This window comes from Gopherus evgoodei, chromosome 2 (assembly GCF_007399415.2).
Source record: "Gopherus evgoodei ecotype Sinaloan lineage chromosome 2, rGopEvg1_v1.p, whole genome shotgun sequence".
NCBI classification, from domain to species: Eukaryota; Metazoa; Chordata; order Testudines; family Testudinidae; genus Gopherus; species Gopherus evgoodei.
The window spans coordinates 286144586-286160602 of NC_044323.1; the positions used below are offsets into that span (position 1 = coordinate 286144586).

General features: G+C 47.2%; 1 protein-coding gene across 1 annotated transcript in view; it reads right to left on the reverse strand.

Annotated features, from left to right (window-relative positions):
* COL22A1 (collagen type XXII alpha 1 chain) overlaps positions 1-16017 on the reverse strand; it is a 327940-nt gene that overhangs the window by 74016 nt on the left and 237907 nt on the right. Inside the window, 5 exon segments of the mRNA XM_030553879.1 lie at positions 2319-2363; positions 3449-3502; positions 7825-7878; positions 8906-8959; positions 10559-10603. Coding sequence (XP_030409739.1) covers positions 2319-2363; positions 3449-3502; positions 7825-7878; positions 8906-8959; positions 10559-10603 — 252 coding nt within the window.

Genomic DNA, 16017 nt, shown 5'->3' on the forward strand with positions numbered 1-16017 from the left:
GTAGTCTATGAAACCCGAGGAACATGTACAGCCTGCCCAGCAAACTCAGCTGTGTGGATTTTTGTTGAATTTTTGGAAATAATAAAATAAAATGAATAATAAATAATCAGTTAATCAGGGAGGAAACTGTGCCTTTCTCAAGCACAGAGTCAGAGGAGGCAGAGATGTAAGAGACCCCTTAAGCTGCCTGGACCCTCTTGCCCACCCCAGTCAGTGCCAGATTGTCCCCTAAAGTCAGTTCCCAGCCATGGCTCAGTCTAGAATTCAATGACCAGCACTAAATTTCTCCAGGGGAAGACTGTTCCACAGTCTCGTCAAGCATAATCTCACTCCCATTAGAGTAATGGGGAAAAAATCATAGAATCATAGGTCTCAAAGGGACCTCCGGAGGTTGTCTAGTCCAGTCTCCTGCACTCATGGCAGGACTAAGTATTGCCTAGACCAACGGCTCCCAACTGGGGGTCGGTGGCCCCCTAGGGGTCCGCAAGCCCTTTCAAGGGGTCCTGCAGCTGAAGCCCCGATCCCCACTGCTCCCACTGGGGCTGATGCTAGGAGGCACGGGGCAGAAGCCCTGATTCCCAGGGCTCCCCACGGGGCTGAAGCTGGGCTGAATCCCCAAGCCTTGGTACTTTCTGTGGGGCAGAAGCCCCGAGCCCACAGGCAGAGTTGGGAACACGGAGGGCATTGCCCTGCCTCCAAACTGCAGTGCAAGAGCACGGCAGTCCCGCGGGCAACTCCACACCTCCCCGCACCATCTCCTCTCCCCACCCCTTGGCCAGGTTGGTAGCGGGAAGCCAGAGCCGGTATAGTGGCACAAACAACTCCCTGGCAGAAGAATTTCCTATCTAGGTTGTACTGAGCAGGCTCATTAGGTAACTTTATTGGCGGGGAAATGTGCCGGCTGCTGTTTTCGCCATTACCAGGCTGTGCAGGGCAGCTGCTGCTCTGGTTGGTGCCATGGAGCAGGCAGCCACAGTGTTCCCTCCTCTCCTGCTGGTGCCCCGGGTTGAAGCTGCTCTTCAGCTCCCAGCCCCCTTTGCTCCCGCAGAGGCAGCCGGTAAGAGCCGCCGGGTGGCGAGACCCGGCTCCGTGGCTGGCAGACACCTCCAGGAACAGGGGGACCATAAGGGAGTCCTCCCAGCACACAGCCACTAATATCCCTCTCCCTACACCCTGAGCTACCTCCTCCCTACACCCTGAGCTACCTCCTCCCTACACCCTGAGCTACCCCCTCCCTGCACACAGCCCCAGCTAGCTACCTCTTCCCTACACCCAGAGCTACCCCCCTCCCTGCACACAGCCCCAGCTACCCCCTCCCTATACCCTGTGCTACCCCGCCCCTGTCTGTACACAGCCCCTAGATACCCTGTCCCTGCACCCTAAGAGCTCTTTGCAAACTTTCTGAGCTGAGCCGCCCACCTTTGTTGAATTCCTCCCCCCTCCTCCCAGACAGGCTGGGTGGCCTGCTGAGGTGAGTCGGGGGTGGAGGTGGCGCTGCCTTCCTGGACCCTGCCTTGCAGAGGTGGCTTAAGCCCCACTGGCCCCTGCTCCCCCCAAATAGAAGTGAAACTATACCTATGCTCAAGGCTAGGGTGACCAGGTGTCTGGTTTTCGACAAGAACACCCAGTCGAACGGGGAACTGGTGGTTCTGGTCAGCACTGCCAACTGGACCGGTAAAAGTCTGGTTGCCAGTGCTGCGGAGCTAAGGCAGGCTAGTCCCTACCTGTCCTGGCTCCGTGCTGTGCCCTAGAAGTGGCAAGCAGGTCCAGCTCCTAGGTGGAGGGCCACTCAGCTGCTAGCAGGGGCAGCCAGAAGCCACAGGATACAGGGAGCTCGGTAACTTTGCTGCCTCTATGCTCCACAAGAGACGTGTCATATGGGGAACTTTTCTGACAAGCACCACTCACAGCTTTAGCATTTGGAGAGATGGTGACAACTCTCCCTACTGCATTGTACGGTTATAAGGAGGCCCCTGTCTCTCAGAAGTTGCACCAGCATGCTGGACTGATGCTGTGTGCCCAGGAGACCAGGTGCATCTGCCTAGGGCTCTTTGCTGTCCTTCTCTGTTCACCACACATGAGACCAGATTGTCAGGGGTGTCCAGCCAGTTTGGCTTTATCCCCATTAATCAGAGCTTCCTCCACATTCTAGCTGACCATAAACCTGATCATTCCAAACACTGCTAATTCAGCCCTCAGTCAGAGTCAAACCAATGTCATTTAATCTAGTTATTGATTGAAGGATTCATTCCCATGTCTGGTTCCTACACACTGCTTTGGCTGGTGGTCCTATTGCTAAGACAATTTTGCCTGCTCACCTTCTCACCAGCTAGACCAGGTGGGCCATGATCTCCTCTCTCACCCTGGAAAGACAAAAGCACAGCTTTACAGGGAACCAATGCCCCTTAACACTGCCTTATAATCATGATGTTACACCCCATACCACCACACAGCAAAACAGATGTCTCACGGGAGTTCCTTCCTCCCTCTCCAACCCACATCTAGAAATGGGTCCCCCTACGTGACCCACAGGGAGCAGCAGGATCCAATACACCAGAGCAAACCTCCTAAAAGGTCAGTGTCAGATCCTGAGTCCTAGTTGGGTCCATGTCTATTGTGACACAGCATGGCCAGAGGGCAGCAGGACAGGTTTAGAAGGGAGCCTTATTCCCTGTAAGAGGAAGAAAGTTTGCTATAGGTTAATTAGAGCAACTGAAGCCAGTTAGAGCACCTGCAGTCGGTCACATGATAAAAACCCCTGCTTCAATCAGACAATGTGGGAGTTGGAGCAGAAAGGATTGGTATTGGAGCAGAGAACAGTTTGAAGGAGTTAGAGCAGAAAGGAGTGGTGTTGGAGCAGAGAACAGTCTGATGGGAAGCAGAGGACAGTTTGGAGAAGTGCTGCGGTGCGCTAAGAAGTCCAAGACCCTAGGTAAAGGAGCACCTGGCTTGTACAGAGGGAGGGCAGGAAGCCCCCCACAAGCTGAAGGGCAGGAGAGGGAAGTAGCCCAGGGAAGGAAGTGTCAGTTCAACTGGTTCACCACTATGCTCAGGGCCCCTGGGCTGGGATCTGGAGTAGAGGGTGGGCCCAGGTCCCTCCCTCTCCACTCCCCTCCTCTAGGACTCTAGTGGGGCAGTTAATCTTCCAATTCAGGGGCAAGAAATGGTGCCCTGAACCCCCCTGCCAAAGAAGAGAAAGTGCGAGACCCATCATAATAGTGCTGGTAGTTTGCCACACTATGTATGATGGCATCTTGTGACAGAATCCACTGTGCCCAGAGGGACACAGACCTGCTTCTCCTTTCCCTTACACCAGTGTTACATGAATGTAAGGCCATTAACATCAGCAGGGCTACCCCTGCTTACACAGATATAAGTGAAATCAGAATCAGGCTCTGGCAGATTCGATTCATGCTTACAGAGAGCTCAGTAAATTGGAATTCCTTACTTTGGGACCAGCTTTCCCAGGAAAACCTTCCTGTCCCCTTTCTCCTTGTTCTCCCTGTAAGGAACACAAATAGAGGTTAACAGAACAACTCTCCAGGGGTGGAGTCAATGTTCAGACAACAGTCTGAGCGGGGAGTCAGGTGGTTCAGATCGCCAGTAACTCCATGTGTGGGTGTGCAGACACACGCTTTGGTTCCTGAGATGCCCTGTCCACTTTTGAAATATTTGTATACAAAACCTCAAATCTCATTAGATTCCATTCTGGAATAACATGGAGCCAAATTCCTTCTGTGAACAACCTCAAGCCACTCTACAAGAGTAGTTCATCATCAGAAAGTCACTCCTTACCAGATATGCCAAACCCATGAAAAAAAAAAAAAGCAGAAATTGGGTTTGTTTTTGGCTTAATTGGCTTGTGAGTTGCTTGCTAGCTAGTTTTTGGCTTGTAAGTTGCTGCTTATTTGACTTGTAGCTAATTGCTTCTTTTTCTTCATCTGCTCCCGGCAAGCAGAGACAAGGGTGGGCAATCAGGGGCGAGAGTGTCAGGGGTGCACAGCGGGCCCACCACAGTCATCGACTGCAGGCTGGGGGGAATCTAGTCACATGGAGTGTTGGGGTTCTTGGGGATTGGCTTGTTTTGGCCTTGTTTTGAAATGGGACTAGCTTGATTTTTGGCTAATTGTGAAAGTCAGGGTGCTTATTTATTGCATAAAAGTTGGCAGCTGTGCTCCTAACTTCCAGTCTGAATTTCTCTAGCTTCAACTTCCAGCCATTGGACTGTGTTATACCCTTTTCTGCTAGACTAAAGAGCGTGTTATTAAATATTTATTCCCCATGAAGGAACTTATAGACTGTGACTAAGTCATCCCTTAACCTTCTCTGTGTTAAGCTAAATAGATGGCGCTCCTTGAGTCTATCACTGTAAGGCAGGTTTTCTAGTCCTTTAACACAGGCTGGCAGCTGCAGGCAGAAGAGGTGTAGGAACTGCCACCCGCAGTCTAAGTTTTCTTCTGGCTTCACCATTCATAATGCTAAAACCTAACTCCAGTGGAGAAGCACAGCAGCTTAGAACCATCACAGAGCCCTTTTCCTTAATGCTCCAGAAAGTACTGATGGTGATTCAAGTGAGGACACTTTTCCCATTAAGGCAGGACACACACCTCTTCTCTGCCTGGATCGCCATGTAGGGAAGGATGCTAGTTTTTAAATCTATCACTCTGAGCAGTATTTATTGTGTTTCGTTTCTGTTGCACTTAATTCCTGTGAGAGGGTACCACAGCTAGGGCAGGGTTCAGAGCTCCCTGCCTGTCACATGATCAAGCAGGAGATTTAAAGGAAGGATGTGTTCTCTTTCCAGTGGCTGGGACAGGCAAGGGAAAAACCTGTGGGGACTTCAGCCCACATGTGTTGGGTGTTACTTGTGGGCTTTGGGTGTCTGAACAATTGGGGCCTGAGAAGAGAGTCTGAACTTGACTTGGGCATGGCACTGGTACTAAGACACAATCTCCCTGTGGCATCTGGCAAGACTGTAACTGTACCTAGAAGTTCAGCAGCCACTTCTTTGCCAGCAAACAGTAGAAGGAGGCATTTGGATCAAGGAGAAGGGATGAGAAAGTCACTCTTTCCCCTGTTGTTCATGGGACTGCAGCACTCTGTGCTTCAAAGCAGCACCCTGGAACCCCCATATTCACCAGTTATATAACTATGATATGTTTTGTACAAAGTATGGCTTGTGAGGTATCATTTTAAAAGGCTTGATCTGTTCAACATTAAAATCCTGTTGGATTGTATGTGCTCTCATTGTATGGGATGTTATGCCTTTTTCATAGAATCATAGAAGATTAGGGTCAGAAGGGACCTCATGAGGTCATCCAGTCCAACCCCCTGCTCAAAGCAGGACCAATCCCAACTAAATCATCCCAGCCAGGGCTTTGTCAAGCCGGGCCTTAAAAACCTCTAAGGATGGAGATTCCATCACCTCCCTAGATAACCCATTTCAGTGCTTCACCACCATCCTAGTGAAATAGTTTTTTTCCCTGATATCCAACCTAGACTTCCCCAATTACAACTCGAGACCATTGCTCCTTCTTCTGTCATCTGCCACCTCTGAGAACAGCCAAGCTCCAGCCTCTTTGGAATCCCCCTTCAGGTAGCTGAAGGCTGCTATCAAATCCCCCTCACTTCTCTTCTGCAGACTAAATAAGCCCAGTTCCCTCAGCCTCTCCTCATAAGTCATGTGCTCCAGCCCCCTAATCATTTTTGTTGCCCTCTGCTGGACTGTCTCCAATTTGTCCACATCCTTTCTGTAGTGGGGGGCCCAAAGATGTGACCTCACCAGTGCCGAATAGAGGAGAATAATCACTTCCCTTAATCTGCTGGCAATGCTCTCACTAACGCAGCCCCATATGTAGTTAGCTTTCTTGGTAACAAGGGCACGCTGCTGACTCATATCCAGCATCTCGTTCACTGTAATCCCCACGTCCTTTTCTGCAGAACTGCCACTTAGCCAGTCAGTCCCCAGCTTGTAGCAGAGCAAGACTCTGCACTTGTCCTTGTTGAATCTCATCAGATTTTTTTTGGCCCAATCCTCCAACTTGTCTAGGTCACTCTGGACCCTATCTTTACCCTCCAGCATATCTACCCCTCCCCCAGTTTAGTGTCATCCGTGACTTTATGAGGGTGCAATCCAACCCACCATCCAGATCATTAATGAAGATGAACAAAACTGGCCCCAGGACTGACCTCTGGGGCACTCTGCCTGCATGATACCAGCTGTCAACTAGATATCGAGCCATTGATCAGTACCCATTGAGCCCAACCATCTAGCCAGCTTTCTATCCACCTTATAGTCCATTCATCCAATCCAGACTTCTTTAACTTGCTGGCACGAATACTGTGGGAGACCATATCAAAAGCTTTACTAAAGTCAAGGTATATCATGTCCACCGCTTTCCCCATATCCACAGGGCCAATTCTCTCATCATGGAAGGCAATAAGATTGACAGCATGTCATGCCTGACCAATAACCTAGTCCCAGATTTGGACCTTAGCATCCAAAATATGGGGGTTAGCATGAAAACCTCCAAGCTTAGTTACCAGCTTGGACCTGGTAAAGCTGCCACCACCCAAAAAATTAAAGTGTTTTGGGGCACTCTGGTCCCCCCAAACCTTCCCTGGGGACCCCAAGACCCAAATCCCTTGAGTCTCACAACAAAGGGAAATAAACCTTTTCCCTTCCCCCCTCCAGGTGTTCCTGTAGAGATACACAGAAACAAGCTCCGTGAATCTAAACAGAGGGATTCCACCCTCCCCGTTTCCAGCCTTGGAAAACAGAAGTACCGAGAGCTAATCTCTCCTCCCCCCTCACCCAGAGGGAATGCAAAGTCACGCTAGTAAATCTAACACACACAAATTTCCCCCTGACTTCTTCCTTCTACCAATTCCCTGGTGAGCACAGACTCAATTCCCTGGAGTTCCCCACTAAAGAAAACTCCAACAGGTCTTAAAAAGAAAGCTTTATGTAAAAAAGAAAAATACATAAAAAATGGTCTCTCTGTATTAAGGTGACAAATACAGGGTCAATTGCTTAAAAGGAATATGAATAAACAGCCTTATTCAAAACGAATACAATTCAAAACACTCCAGCAACTATACACATGTAACTACAAAAAACCAAACCTATCTTTCTGTACTTACAACTGGGAAACAGAAGATGAGAAAGCAGGAAATAGAGAAATCCTTCCCATAGCCAAGAGGGAGATAGGCACAAGTTAATAAATCTGTTTTATATTTTACCTTAAACAGTGTGTTTTGGCTGACGTGCTTGGGAAATCTGTTCAGTGTATAAAAGTGGGTGCATATCCTCTCCACACAGAGGGAGGAGTGGACTGGGTAATAAACTTACACTGATCAGGCTTCTGGCCAGGGCAGGTGGGTACAGCCCTGGGGTCCTAGGCTGGGGAGCTGTGGGAACTGGCTGATGCCTCTCTATTGTTTGTTCATGAGTGGCTAAGGAGAAGCATTCACGTAACTCAGCTGGGAGTGTCCCTGCCTGTGGGTGGCTGTGTAAGTGCAATACTTAGAGAGGCTGACAGCTTGTCACAACATCACAGTGTGAGATGGAGCCTAAGCTAGTATGCCAGAGGGCTAAGCGGTACCCCACTTCCAGGTTGCACCCTGGGGAACCCGTCACAGGGGCTGAATACACCCTGTGCCAAATTCAATACAGTAGCTTCCGCTGATTTTCCCTGAAGCTGCACCTATTGGCTCACTGAAGTGGAATGGGTGAGAATCTAGCATGGAGAAGTTTGGCACTCCGTCCACAGAGTAAGATCAGTAGGTGAATAGAGTTAAATTGGCATATCCTGTGCCACTTGCCTTTTGGCCTGGAAATCCAGGAAGACCATTTAATCCATCCTTGCCAGGTGATCCCTAAACAAGAGAAAATTATCAGCTGTGGGAGACCACTTACATTCAGACCATTTTAAACCAGGACTCATTTAGCATCAAGCTGTTAGGAGATACAGGCACATATGACCTCAGTGTTCTCTCATTTATGCTGGTTTTAAGGACAGCAGAATCAGCCCCATTGTTTATTTCCTGAGGTTTTTTATTTACATTTCTGTTCTATTTTCCATCTGGATCACAGGGAAACTTCATGTCACAGACATGCTCCCAAGGCAGATGATGCATCTCCTATCCAATAAACCAGTCTTGGTAAATGGCCACTGGATGTCACTGTTGCTACACAGAAAGAACAGCAAGCACCTTAGAGACTATAAATAAATTGGTTCTTAAATAAGTTTGGAGATGGTATCTTTACTCATCAGTTCCCAGTCTCTTCTGCCTCCAAGGATAAAATAGTCTGTCTCCTTCTTAAAGTGTCAGCAATTTATTAACCATACAATCTATCAAATCGATGTGAAAGCATCAGTTAGCAGAATCATCATAACAATGATTTGGCTAATGTATTAGAAAGGCAGGAAAGACTCTTGTCTTAACACAGCCACTGAAGAACTTTACAGATTGTGGGAGTGCCTATTAGAGCCAATTATATCCTAATTGATCTGCCTTGGGATTAAATACCCAATGGAAATTGCTTTGCTGTTCTAAGACGGAGACTTTGCTTCAGTTCACATGCCTGATTTGGAAAGCTTGTGGTTTTAACGAACTGTTTGTTGCAATAATTTGGGGGCAGTAATAAAAAACAGTATTGCCTGAATGTATTCTTGTACTGAAATCCCAAAGTACGTGTATGACAGATTCTTGTTCAGCCAGCAGAGGTGTTTGAATCCTTGATTTCTCTTGCTAAAAGCGTAAGTCTCTAGTGCATGAGAGAAAGAGACCAACTGTAGCAGACTGATTAACCTTTTATGTGGACAAGGAACTAGAAAGAGGGTGTGAGTTAGACATGCAGAGTAAGAGAAGAGGGAAATGAAAGCAGCAATTCAGAACTTACAGCTGGTCCTGGCAGTCCAGTTTTACCAGAAACACCAATTTCTCCAGGCAATCCCTACAAACAAAACCACAGGAGGGAATTGTTAGCATTCAGGCCTTTGCAATGCAGTGACATTCTGCTACCGACTTCCGCTCAGATAGATCAGCACAATTTACCCACTCATAAAGGCCTGTTTCTACCCTGGGAACTAGGAGTAGTTGTCAAATGTGCCTGAGGGAATTCTGCCCTGAAAAATAAAAAAATTCTGCTCACAGTATTTTAAAATAATGCAAAATTCTGTATATTTTTTATCAAAATACAGCTATTTGCTGATAAGTATTTTGAAATAAAATACCAAATTAATTGAAAATGGTGTGATATTGTTATTGTGTTATTTTGACAAAATAAAAATGATGCAGAATTTTGCAGAGTTTTAAAATTTTTAATGTTTTGATGCAGAATTACATTTTTGGTGCAGAATTTCCTCAAGAGTACCAGGGTTCCGTATGGTGCAATCTGGGTGCGGGCAGCTTGGTGGGAGGTTCAGGGGTGGAGGGGGCGATCTGGATACACAGGGACTTGTTGGGAGTCCTGGATGCAGGGGGAATGGGACTCTGCAGGGGAGTCCAGGTGAAGGTGATTAGGGCTCAGCAGGGGGGGTGTGGGTGTGAGAGTCAGTGCAGGGGGGAAACTGGGGGAGTGGGGCTTGGGAGGGTAGGGGTCAGGGTGCAGATCATTGGGGCTTAGTGGGGTAGGAGTCAGGGTGCAGATCATTGGGGCTTAGTGGGGTAGGAGTGTAAGTGTGGGGGGCTCCTGATGCAGGTGGTGAGGCTCGGAGGGGGATTTGCGGGGAGAGAAGTCCAGATGCACAGGGGCTGGGCAGACAGGGGGAGCTGCTCCCTTTACAGTGACCCCTCCCTCTGGTGGCTGAGGAGCAATGGGGCCAGGAAGGGGGAAGGGGTCAGCGTACAGGGAGCTGCTCCCCATCTGCCCAACCCCTGTGCATCTGGACTCCCCCACCCCCGCACTCAACCCCTTCTGCCAAGCCTCACTCCCTGCACCCAGACTCCCCCGCCAATTCACCCCGCCTCTGATGCAGAGCTTCCTGTAGCTGGGGAAGGTTGATCTGACCCAGCCCTGGCTGCTCTGTGGAGGGGAGGGAGAGAGGGAACTGACTCCATTGTCCTCTTTCTCTTCCTTCCCCTGCCACCACCCAGCTGGGACTGATGTCCCTGGTTGACCCTGGCATCTCCACTTGCCCCGTGACTTACCTCTTCCCCGGCTGCTTTGGGTGCCCGAACAGATGTGCTCATGCTGCCAGGGAGAGGTAAGTGAGCACTGACACAGCTGCTCTTTGTTTCCCCACAGACGCCATTTTGCTGTAGGGAAGCAAAGAGAATCTGCAGTGGGACGTGTTTCTGTGCACACACAGTGGCACAGAATTTCCCCAGAAGTAAGTGTAGAGGAGCCATCACATTAAGTCAACCAGTGCTTCTGAATGAGGAAGAGCGAGCATGAATATGTCCTAGCCAAAGCCTGATCTGACTCCCATTGAAGTCAAGGGCAAAGCTCCCACTGAAGTCTACGGAAGCAGGCCTGAGCCTTAGTTACTTCAAAATGCCATTTCTGTCCCTTTACAAACAAACAAAGAAAAACATAAGCATGTTTCCTTACTGGAGCACCAGGAGGGCCAGCAACACCAGGAGGCCCGATTCGACCCTGCAAGGAAAGAAAGAAAAATGTTTAATCAAACTCAATGACATCCCATCTAGAGCGTGAAAGACGCAATCTTCTGCTGGGCACAGGGTGTCCTGCTCCCTCAAGCTGATTCTAATCACATGCAACACTGACCCTTATTTGATTAGCCTCCATAAAAAGAGGACAGATGCCAAAAGTGAGCTCCTTGGGAGCCTCTACTCATGAGCAGAACAGAATTACCGGTTTTGCACAGGCAGCCTCTTAAGCCACTGTCTACTCTCCTTGCAAGATGAACTCCAGACCTGTCCCAGATGCAAGAAATGAATGAGGCTCAGGCAATCAGTGCTAACTCGCAAGGCAGATCCTGTCCAGTGAAACATTCTAGCCACAGTAAGACTCATTTAATCTTGTTTAAGATTGTTTCAAAGGGAAGCTAAGGAGCAAATGGTTTACCTCCAACACCAGATTTGTGAAATAAACAATGAATGAGACAGGGTTGGTTGGATTTTTTTTTTTAAAATGTGATTCTACCCATATGCCTTCAAATGGCTAGACCTGATACAGTAGGTCCAATATTTTAAAATAAAAGATCCACATCTGCAGTTTTGCCCATTAGTAATTTGAGTAGTAAATAGTCAACACAAAAATGGTGTAGAAAGTGGTCTCAGTGTGTTAAACAAGTTGGAGATGGAAATGCCTAAACTTTTCATCTGGGCCTCCACTAGATTGCCCACAGTACAGCAGCAAGTGCTTTGGCCAGTCTGATTTTAACTGACTTCGCTTGGGAAAATATTTCCTACATTATAGCCCTCTCTGTAGCAATGAGATTGGTCACAAGCTCATAGACTTTAAGGCCTGAAGGCAACATCATAATTATGTATTCTGGCCACTTGCACATTGCAGGCCACTGAACCTCACCCACCCACTCCTGTAATACACCCCTAAGCTCTGGCTGAGTTACTGAAGTCCTCAAATCTTGATGTAAAGACTTTCAGTTACAGAGAATACACCATTTACTCTAGTTCAAACCAACAAATGACCCGTGCCCTACACTGCAGAGGAAGACAAAAAAAAACCCAGGGTCTTTGCCAATCTGACCTGGAGGAAAACTCCCTCCTGATGCCAAATATGGTGATCAGTTAGATCCTGAGCATGTGGGCAAAACCCACCAGCCATACACCTGGGAAAGAATTCTCTGTAGTAACTCAGAGCCCTCACCAGCTAGTGTCCCATCACCAGCCTTTGGAGATATTTCCTAACAGCAGTCGCAGAGGGCCATATGCCACTGTAAGCAACCTCATCAGACCATCACCCCATTAACTTATTACCACAGGGCATTCTTTCTTCCTAGTTCTGGACCTTAGTGTCCAAAATATGGGTGTTAGCATGAAAACCTCCAAGCTTAGTTACCAGCTTGGACCTGGTAAAGCTGCCACCAGCCAGGAATTATACAGTGCCTAGCTCACTGTGGTCTCCCCAAAAACTTCCCTGGGGAACTCCCAGACTCAGATGCCTTGAATCCTACAACAAAGGGAAATAACCCCCTCCCCTTGTTTCCTGGTTACTTCCTCCCTGGACGACCCTAGGAGATTCCCTGCTTCCAGTCCTGGAAACACAAGCACTGAGAGAGCTAATCTCTCTCCCGCCCTCACCCAGAGGGTATGCAAAGTCAGGCTTAGTAAATCTAACACAAAGAGATTTTCCCCTTGATTTCTTCCTCCCACCAATTCCCTGGTGAGCTGCAGACTCAATTCCCTGGAGTCCCCACTAAAGAAAAACTCCAACAGGTCTTAAAAAGAAAGCTTTATATAAAAAAAAAAAAGAAAAAGACATTAAAAATAGTCTCTGTAATAAGATGACAATATACAGGGTCAATTGCTTAAAGGAAAAAAATGAATAAACAGCCTTATCCAAAAAGAATACACTCCAGCAACTACACACATGTAAATACAAAAAAAACAATATAAACCTATTGTCTTACTATCCTTGTACTTACAACTTGGAAACAGAAGATTAGAAAGCCGGGAGGTAGAAAAATCACTCTCAGAGCCGAGAGGGTCAGACACAAGACAAAGAACAAAGAACTCACACCCAAAACTTCCCTCCACCCAGATTTGAAAAAGTCTTGTTTCCTGATTGGTCCTCTGGTCAGGTGTTTCAGGTTCCCTGTTAACCCTTTTACAGGTAAAAGAACATTAACCCTTAGCTATCTGTTTATGACAATTCCCTCAGCTACCTGGTGTGCCACTCTATCTAGCCTGTTTCTGTCACCTCACAGTCAAATACACCCAGGTTGTTTTCCTTTCACTATGTGTATCTCATTCCTCTGCACTTTTACACACAGAACTTAAATGTGGCATCTTCCAGCCTGAACTTTCCCTGTACCTTCACAGCTCATCTTCTGAGCTGTCCCTCTAAGCTTCCCCTTGCTTCCTGTTCCTTCTACTTATATCCTCCCAATTACATCATTAGCCCAGTAATGACCACTCAGGTGCTCACAGTCTGCCAACAGAAAGTATTTCTTTGATCACAGCTGAGCCTGCAGCAGCATCAGTGAACAGACATTGTTGTTAGCACCCTGTCAGGTATCAAGCACCTCTTGAAACAAGTTAGGGTTTTTTGCCTCCACTGCTCCCCTTGGAAGGCTGTCCCATAATGTCACACCTCTGATGGTTAGAAATCTTTGTCTAATTTCAAGCCTAAACTTATTGGTCACCAGATTATATCCATTTGTTCTTGTACCAATGCTGGCTCTTAATTTAAATATGCTTGAGCTGGTAAGAATGCTGGCCAACACTGTCAAACTCGGATGCCTAAAGTTAGACATCAACATCCAGAATTAGGCACCTAAAGAAGTAGCCTGATTTTCAGAGGTGGGAAGACCCCTGCTCAGGAGGGAAAGGGATCTGGGTCTCTGCTCAGAGAGAGAGGTGGTGGCTAGAGGGCTAAGATCTGATGGGTCATTCCATGAGCAAACCAGGGTGGGGGTCTCTTCAGCGACCACCTGAAGACCTAGGTGGAAATTGCTCATGTGCTTAAAGTTAGGCCTGTGTTAAAAAGCTTTGCTGGATTGGGGCCTAAACAAATAAAGTGGGAGAAAATGCAGGAAAAGTGATTGGGTAGTAAAATGTAGCCCGCCTCCCTCTGGTTAGCACCACGGTTCTATTTACTTTCAGTTTGCCAGCAGGATTTTGCAGAGAGCTCTGAGGCTTTTATTTTGGAAGTGCCTTGTATAAAGAATTAAATGGAACTGGAGACAGACATAAGAACAAAAACAAGAAGTCAGCACTTTGGCCAACAAATTCTAGCAGTGTCACTATTCAATATCACAGGTCGCAGATCCTGTGACTGCAATATTACAGGTCACGGACCAAGGTTATACTCTTTCCTTTTGAAGGAAGACGTGAGAGAGGAAGAGAGAGTAGGAGGCAGCAGAGAGAATGAAGGATGAGGTGTTGGTGGTGGCACTGCGTTTCATATAAGGTAGCAAGCTTATGAAATTACGACTTTAGAACACGTTGAATAAAAGGGAGTTGAAAAATTGTCAGCATCTTACCAGTAGAGGGGGCAAAGTAATCAGAAATGGGATCAGCTGAGACTTACTGGCCTTGCTACAGTTCTGTATCCTATACAGCAACTCGGGCCAGAATAGATATGTGGCCATCACCACCATAACATTATTATTATTTAGAGCAAGCCTGAGGTGCATGCACAATCACATGGGAGACTAGGAGCAGAGTCCCTAGGTTATACTGACTTCTGTTGGCATGATCTAAGGCTAAGCAAGAAGTCCTGCTCAGGAGAGTTGTAATTGCACACAGCTCCTATAGACTCCCCTGCATGGGGGCCTCTGCAGCCAGAAAGCATTCCCCCAAGACTGGATCGTGCTAGTCAGGAAGAGACCACGGCCAGGATGATTTGCACCTAGCTATGCTAGTGAGAGAGAATCAAGCGCAAGAAGCAACAGTGTAAATCAGTCCAGTGCAAGAAACAAAGCAACAGGTACTGTTGAGACAATCAGTGGTGAATGTAGAAGGACATTTAGAACATGGGAAGTGAAAGGGACTGGCATTAAAGAAGGCAGGAAGCTCTGAGTTGGAGGCAGAGACAAAGGTGTTGATCCCATTCCTGTAGAAGCCAATGACACATGGAAACAGAAGGATCAGGCAGACAGGAGAGAAGAAGGGGTCAGTGGTGGACCGACCTGGGATGGTTGGAATGCTGAAACCACTTTGACGTGAAGTTTGCTTGGCTGGGCATTTTTAAAATTATTCATATACAGTGTTCTTGAAAGGCCTCTCAGAAGAGATGCATTTTACGGAGGAATTTGAACAAAGAAAGGAGATGGCAGTTGTAAATGAGGCAAGGCAGAGAGTCCTAGACATGGCACTGTATGGACAAAGGCACAGAGACAGGAATCCAAGGAGGTGTTAAAGAAGGGAGTCTTGTGAAGAGCAGAGGCAGGAGGATGCAGGAGAGGAAAAATATATTTTTAATTGCAATTACTCAGTGGCTTTGAGCTTCTGCTCACTCTGAACTAAATATAAATTAGTTCTGATTTCTATGAAAAACATACTCTACCAGGTATTTAAATAGTGGGGAACATAGGAACTGCCAGACTGGATTCGGCTCAGGAGTTGTCTAGTCCTGTATTGTGTCTAAGACAGTAGCCTGCACCAGATGCTTCAGAAGAAGATAAAAGAAATCCCACACATGGCAGATGTGGAATATCTGCCCATAGGAGAGTTTCATCCTATCCCCTAATAGTCAGAGCCTGACTTAAACCTGAAGCATAAGGTTTTATATCCATTCCCAAGGTCTTTATTAATGATTAATTATTATTATTTATTTACTATAGAAACTTTGGATGTTCTTGCTATTCACATAAACATCTAATCCCTCTCTGAATCTTGCCAAGTTCTTGGCCTCAACATCATGTAGCAATGAGTTCCACAGTCCATGTTTATTGGTACTATTAATATCTCAACTGCAATCTTTATTACAACCATCGTGACACATCCTAAAGCAGGCTAATTATGCCCAAATACAAGACTGATTCACCTACACAGGGGCAGGCATGTGCAATCTACAAAACTGCACTCTAGTGGGACAGCTATGCTGGTGGAGGCCTCCTCGGGGGGAAGGCAGCTTTAATTTATATTGTCAGGGCTCCCTGGGAGATGCACTGAATGAGAACACCTTCAAGACAGTGCGGTGCAGCCAGCTTTCTGGGCAACGCTGCCAGCTCTAGAGCCAAGGAGTCATACACCACTACATCTCTTGCTCCTGGAAGATTTACTGCCACCAGGGACATGCAGGCTCGGTTGCCCTAACTGATCAGAGCCAATAGATAGAAAGTGCCATGGTCACACACACAGAACTTGCAGAAATCTGTCATGCCCTGGTCCCCCTTAAAGTTTTTTCTGACATGATGC